The sequence below is a fragment of the Camelus dromedarius genome, unplaced genomic scaffold (assembly GCF_036321535.1).
Source record: "Camelus dromedarius isolate mCamDro1 unplaced genomic scaffold, mCamDro1.pat HAP1_SCAFFOLD_28, whole genome shotgun sequence".
In the NCBI taxonomy this organism is placed as follows: domain Eukaryota; kingdom Metazoa; phylum Chordata; class Mammalia; order Artiodactyla; family Camelidae; genus Camelus; species Camelus dromedarius.
Genome location: NW_026989775.1, coordinates 1404744 through 1412104, shown reverse-complemented (window position 1 = coordinate 1412104; position 7361 = coordinate 1404744). Strand labels below are relative to the sequence as shown.

At 36.1% G+C, this 7361-nt stretch overlaps 1 protein-coding gene across 4 annotated transcripts; it reads left to right on the top strand.

Moving 5' to 3' along the window:
- The first annotated feature begins 5883 nt into the window (after window positions 1–5883).
- On the top strand, window positions 5884–7035 carry LOC116151619 (actin, cytoplasmic 1-like). 4 transcript variants are annotated; one of them, XM_064483766.1, is made up of 2 exons: window positions 5899–6027; window positions 6109–7035. In XM_064483766.1, exons 1-2 carry the CDS (start codon window positions 5899–5901, stop codon window positions 7018–7020), a joined length of 1041 nt encoding a protein of 346 aa, XP_064339836.1. In that variant the 3' UTR covers window positions 7021–7035. The 4 variants fall into 4 exon arrangements, with proteins under 4 accessions (XP_031302839.2, XP_064339836.1, XP_064339837.1 ...); XM_064483767.1 differs by having other exon boundaries at window positions 5899–6121; window positions 6227–7035; XM_064483768.1 differs by having other exon boundaries at window positions 5899–6516; window positions 6682–7035.
- Window positions 7036–7361: the final 326 nt, after the last annotated feature.

Below are 7361 nucleotides of genomic sequence, written 5' to 3'. Positions count from 1 at the left end.
AAGGAGGATTATTTTAAAGAGTGGGAACACAGAGGGCTGAGGAGGAAGGGGCTAATTTTTATATACTTTATATGATATGTTTAAGTTCAGATACTGCTATAAGTTTTTACATTCCGTTTTCAAATATGTAATTTTAGAATTTATTAACAGTTTTTGCTGTTTCACAATGTGGCATGACACTTTTACTTCCTGTAAGTGAAAACAAAGAGCAAATGGTAGAATCTTTAGTAAAGACAGACATATATACATGCAGTTGATAAACTGGAAAGTTACAATCATTTATATTCTCTTTAAAAAAACAAAATCTTAGTGTTCCTCTAGAGTAGCAACAGTCAGAAAGTTTAAATTAATAGGATTAACTTAGAATGAACACATCATCAGTTAGGTAGAAAAGCAATTATTCTGACCGGGTGTCACAAAGAACAATGTGTAGCAGAATTCATCTTGCTTTAGAATAGTGACTGATGTCATTTGCAACCAGAGGTTTTTGATCATATGATTTTCTATTAGTTCAAGGATTTCATTTTAGTTTTATTAGTATGAACTTTGATTGTATTAGTGTGAACTTCAAACTTTCTGCTCTGAATTTAGCTTTGTGTAGTATTTAGTCTTAAAATTAAGCAGTGATCTATGTTTGTATTGGAAATAGGATTGGAATAAACCATTTTATAAAACATGATTAGTTGATTTTTAAAAACATTTTTATTGATTTATAATCATTTTACAATGTTGTGTCAAATTCCGGTGTAGAGCACAATTTGATGAGTTGATTTTTTTTTTTTTTTTTTTTTACTGTAGTAAATACTAAAGATGGGAGCTGAAGAAAATTTTGGCTACAAAATATAAGATGAGAGGAAAATTGTATTGGAAAAAATTTCCCACATTGAAGGAAGTATGAAATTTGGTCAAGGTTAAGGATTGTTGCTTAACTTGACTTTCAAAGCATACTGATGTGACGTTTATAATTCTCAAACCTAAATGAATTCTTTATTGGATACAGTTACTTACTGCAGTAATCATGCAATCTCCTTCAGGTTTTTCAATTCAAAAATATACAACATGTATTATCCAGGATTTTTCCTTGGAATTTTTATTTTGGCATCATAGAGTTGTTAGGAGAAAATTTCTCTTTTCTATTTCTATCTTTGGTTCTACATTAAAACTAAAATAATAGTTGAAATTGTAGAAATATAGAGATTAAAATTCTATTTTTTAAAACCCATATTCTAAAGGGATTCCTCTGTGTTTTCTAAATCATTCCATTAAGAGTATATGCAAAGCTCTTTATCTAATTGAAGTGCACATGCTTTCTCTAAAATAATGACCAGTTCTCAAAGCAGAGACTGTTAGGGACCATATGAAAAAACCTACAACTTCAGGAGTTTTTGTAAAATAATTTTAAAAAATATGTACTCAAGGCCCTTATGTGATATTCTAAAATTTCAAATTTCAGGCATATTCTAGTTTAGTTATTAAAATATTCATTTGAAAGCCCCTGCATCAGTATAAACTGCTGGAGATTCGAGAACATAATTGTGTACTTCCTGGAACACCTAGAATAAGATCTTAATTGGACAAAGCATTTTAGTATTTTCTGAATGTGAATCAATGAAGAGGCAAATGGAATTCTGTATCACATTACAGTTAAAAGAATGTGCATATAATTAATTATTATCATACTTAATTCTATTTGAATTTTAAAAATATGACAAATTTCTCTTCCCTTTTTCTAGGATGTATAATTTCAGTTGTCATGATTAAGAAGTATGTCAAAAATAACAAGGAAATAAAGAAGTCTCATGTGATAAATAGGGAAAAGATTATGTATATTTTTCAGTATCCACCAATTGTGAGCTTAGAATTTTAGATTGAAACTTTTAACCTTCTTTTAGCCTCATCTCCTGTTCCATTAAATATATCATTTCATGCCATACATTCTCCTCAGAAGTCTGATTACCAGTTCTTTCTCCAGGTGGAAAGTTGATGTGTTAGGCCCTTTTATTGGATCCATTTTTCTCTATCTCTAGTAATAATTTACAGTCTTCAGTTAGTGACATAGGACCATGTTCATTTGAATGACATTTAATTGTGACAAAATGAAACTATTATACTAGTATTTATGATGCAGGGTATTACAAATCAAAATTATTAGAGATATACTATGAACAAAAGCCTCTGTTTTTTATATATATTTTTATATGTAAAATATTTTGATGTTTTTATAAAACTTGCCATGGTATTATATATATATACACATATATATTTATATATAATATGTATGTATTTTATATAAAATTAAAACATAAAACAGAGGCTTTTGTTCATGGTGTATCCTTAACAACACTGATGCAACCCTGATCTATTATATATAAATGCTGAAATATGTAGATTTCCCCACATGCCTTATTATACTTCCATTTTCCTTTTTTTCTTGCCTTGTTTGTATTTGACTGGTCACATCTCATTTTTCCTTTTCTTCCTTCTTTCCCGCTTTTGAAAAATTTAATTCTTTACCCCTACCCTAATTTTTCCTTGCAGAAAACATTTCTTTAGTGTCTGTTCTTTCAGTCCATCTCAGTCTGATTGTGTTGTGAATATATTTGCTTATGGCGTTTGGTTTAGTTCGTGTGTGGCTATCATTCAGGAGTCATTTCCCCTCAAATTTACTCATGTTTGTATTTCTGTTACTTCAAAGGTGTTGAATTGAAACAATTCAGTTTTTGTTCTAGATCATTTTGGTCAAGGAAATAATCTAGTGGATACTACAGTATTTGTATAATAATCAATGAGGTGTAAGGAAAGTAACATTTTTTGACTCCTGATGTGGTCTCTCCTAATCTTGAATACAGGAAAAGATGTATGTTGGTGAAAGTCAGAACCAGGATTGAAATCCACATTAGAATAACTCCAAAACCTATACTCTTTGTATTAGATCATAGGGTAATGGGTAATGTTCTATTTTATTCAAGTTCATACTTGTTATTCTTAAAGCTGTTATTTAGTGTCCTGAAGCCAAAGCAAATATATGCCACTCAGCAGGTCAGGAAAACCAGTAAGTTACTGGAGGATGGCTTTCTTGTGCTGAATTGAGATGACTGATATTTAAATCTACCCTAGTAAGGAAAATAGGACATTATGAGTTTAGGAATTAGAACCTTCTTTGAGGACAATAATTCTGACAGTGAAAATGACGATGTGTTTGGAAATTTTCCAAAACTTTCTGTCCAAGTCCCAGGCTTTTCACATCCTGCCTACCCATCACCGGAGCGCACAGCTTAGTATGTGGCAGAACGCATGTGTAGTATGCACAAGATAGCGGTTTAATCTCCAGTATCTACATTGAAAACAAAAAAAAAGCTTGTATAAAAAATTTGATATTTATCGTTTCAAATATGATATCTATTCCAATTTAAGAGTTTTTTTCTTTTGCCACCTTTCTTCATAAATACTGCAAACATGACCGAGATTCTCATCCAGAAAATACTTCAATCCTCTGAAATTCCTTTGTGCCACTTTATGTTATTGAATGATCCATGAATGGAGGTAAGATTTATATGCGTTTTTGAAATTTGCAGTGGTAAATGTTCTCATTAATGTGTCTGTGGCTACGTTTATAGATGCAACATTGCCATTGTAGTTAGCGAAGAGGAAGATACAGAATCTCTTTCTCATATGGAGTTACTGTTTTCTATCATAAATATTATAATTATTATCTTAAAATATAAGCATCAAGTAATGTTAAAACATAAATTGAGGGATGCTGTGTCATTAACTTCTCACTTTTGTATTTTCCCAGCCAAATATTTTCTTTAGTTTGTAATTAAGAACATCATTCTCTGCTACATGTCATATTACTGCATAGGACACTTCTGTTAATTTTCCAGACTCACCTAATGAAACAAGTGTCTCTAAGTTCTTTTATTCAAATTATTTTCCGTTATACATTTTTACAAGCTGTTGTATAGAGATAGTTTCCAGTAGAAGTTAATTTTATTCTTTCTTTCTTTCTTTCTTTCTTTCTTTCTTTCTTTTTCTCTTTCTTTCTTTCTTTCTTTCTTTTGTTCTTTCTTTCTTTTTTTTTTTTAGAAATCTTTACTTTCAATTAATAAAGTGATGTCTTCTAGTTAATCTAGCAAATTTGACCTCTCTATTCCATTCCCAGTAACTGGGTTCTAGTTTTCCATGTGACTCATTCTGTTTCACTCCTCATCATTTTGCTTAGGCTGCCCTTTCTTGAATCCCCTTCACACCCCCCTCTGCACTGGGTCTGTCTTTAAAGACACATCCTGGTCTTCTGAGCATTCCCTGAACTATGCAGATGCAACAATCTTCTCTCCTTAGTGCCCATATACTGTATTCATTTACTTGAGCTGTAGAGCCATTGAATGACACTTTCTGTGTTGATTTGTTTTTGTGTGTCTCTGCCTCTGACTGTAGAGCAGAATCTGTCTTTTATTTATAAGGCCAGTTTCTCCCAGGATAGTGCCTATGACTTGATAGATACAGTAAATATTTGTTTTCTTACTGACTGTTTGACTGAATGACCTAGTGTATGACTAGGATGTTTTCTGAAGTTGGGTTGTTGTTTTATTTTGTTTCATTTTTATAGAAAGCAGCTTCTGAGCCAGAAATTGGGAAACAAGATTAATTATAAAAAAAAAATTCTTGTGTGTATATGTGGGCATGAGACTGTGGAAAGTGCTCCACAGGAGCCAACAGATTATAACAAATTGACTTCTGTTGATGGAGACACAAAAATAACACATTCTGTATGTTAGTGAACATCTATGGAAATTGCTGGGGTTTTTTTCTATGCTTAAATTCTACTATGGGAGACTGGAAGTGCTTCTGAGCAGCAGGGCCAAGATTCTGCACTTTTAACAAGATTTAAGATGACACATTTTTGCTGGTCGTCAGACCACACTCAGAGTAGCAAGAGGGGAGGCTTTTGTTTAGAGAAATCTTAGAAGAAAATCAACTGGAGATTTCAAGATACAACCACATTAAGGAAAAGCATGATTTTGTTTTTTCTTTCTGAGCATGTTTATAGCCAGAGGGAGGCAAAGAGTTGAAGTAGAAATGACAGGTGTAAGATACTGTCATGAAGCAGACAGGAAAAAGGAGTGGTGGGGAATGTCCATCAAAAGAATATAAAAGGGGAAGAATTAAGACCACAGATCTAGAGGTACCTTTGAAGAGGGAAGGATACAGTGAAAGGAATGAAGGAGGAAAAAATGGGGCTAATTAGGTACTTTTGGAATTGATGAGGAACCTTGAGAGAACTCCTTTCTGATGATGTCAGTATATTTGCAGTGAAGCAAGATTAGATCATTTCTACTCCAGAGAACTCCAGCAGCAGGGGGTGGGGTCGAATTGGTGTAAACCACATCCACTTCTCATAACTATCAGGCACCAAAGATATATGTTGCATTGGAATTTGTTACTCAAATGAATTTAATTCAATATGGAAGCAATCACTTCTTTTAAGCATAGTTTATTTTTTTTTTTGATAAGATATCTGTTTCACAAAAAGTGTTTTAAACATTAGCATGATATATACCAAACCAAAGTAACTTTAGGAACAGTAGAAATTAATAGCGATTGTTCCCTAAAAGCTAAAATTGTTGTTTTCAGTCAATACTAAGCTGATTTTTAAATATAAAAGACTTTTAATAGCTAATAATTCTGTGGCAATTAAATTTATTTATTTCCTTTTTTATAATCATATTTCAGTATTTAAAACTTTATATATATTATTTCTTAGGAGTGTCTTATATACCTTCTTGCATGAGTAGATCAAGAAACTTTAAGGTGACAGCTGAGACCACATCCACTCCACCAGCAAAGGCCCCTCAGTGCTCCAGCTTTGCCACCAGGATCCACCAACACCAGTTCAACATGGTAGATGATGCTGTGCTTGTGGTTGACAATGGCTCTGGCACGTGCAAGGCTGGCTTTGCGGGTCACGATGTACCCCATGCCACCTTCCCATCCATAGTGGGGCACCCCCGGTACCAGGGCGTCATGGTGGGCATGGGCCAGGACTCCTACGTGGGTGATGAGGCCCAGAGCAAGAGAGGCATCCTGACCCTCAAGTACCCCATCGAGCATGGCATCATCACCAACTGGGACGACATGGAGAAGATCTGGCACCACACCTTCTACAATGAGCTGCGTGTGGCCCCCGAAGAGCACCCCATCCTGCTGACTGAGGCCCCCCTGAACCCCAAGGCCAATCGTGAGAAAATGACCCAGATCATGTTCGAGGCCTTCAACACCCCAGCCATGTACTTGGCCATCGATGCTGTGTTGCCCCTGTACACCTCTGGCTGCACCACTGGCATCGTGATGAGCTCTGGTGATGGGGCCACTCACATTGTGCCCACTTATGAAGGGTGCGCCCTCACCCATGCAATACTGAGTCTGAACATGGCTGGCCGGGAACTGACGGACTTCCTCATCAAGATCCTCACACAGCGTGGCTACAGCTTCAGCACCACAGCCCAGAGGGAAATCGTGCGTGACATCAAGGAGAAGCTCTGCTACGTCGCCCTGGACTTGGAGCAGGAGATGGCCACCACCGCCTCCAGCTCCTCCCTGGAGAAGAGCTACGAGCTGCCCGACGGTCAGGTCATCACCATCGGCAGCGAGCGCTTCTGCTGCCCCGAGGCTCTCTTCCAGCCCTCCTTCCTGGGCCTGGAAGCCTGTGGCATCCACGAGACTACCTTCAACTCCCTCATGAAGTGTGACATCGACATCCACAACAACCTCTGCTCCAACATAGTGCTGTCTGGTGGGACCACCATGTACCCTGGCTTCACCAACAGGATGCAGAAGGAGATCAATGCCCTGGCTCCCAGCATGGTGAAGGTCAAGATCATTGCCCCCCCTGAGCGCCAGTACTCTGTGTGGATGGGCGGCTCCATCCTGGCCTCGCTGCCCATCTTCCAGCAGATGTGGATCAGCAAGGATGAGTATGATGAGTCTGGTCCCTCCATCATCCACCACAAGTGCTTCTAGGTGGACTGAGTTACCTCCCACTGTTTTTTTGACAAAACTGTACTTGGCGCACAATATAAGATGAGATTGGCATGGCTTTATTTGGTTTTGCTTCTTCTTTTCTTTCTTTTTTCTTTTTCTTCGTGCTTGACTCAGGATTTAAAAATTGGAATGTTGAAGGTGATAGCAATCAGTTGGATTGAGCATCCCCAAAGTTTTACAAAGTGGCTGATGACTTTATATACTTATATATATATAGTCTTTATGGCCTTTATCTCATTATGAAACTTAAAAGATTGTTAGGATCTATAATAATTTTTAGTTAAACTTTATCCTAGGAATTAAATTTAAAAGATTTCCTG

Coding starts and splice junctions, on each gene's coding strand:
- LOC116151619 (XM_031446979.2), top strand. CDS start 5,899: ATGGTAGATGATGCTGTGCTTGTGGTTGACAATGGCTCTGGCACGTGC.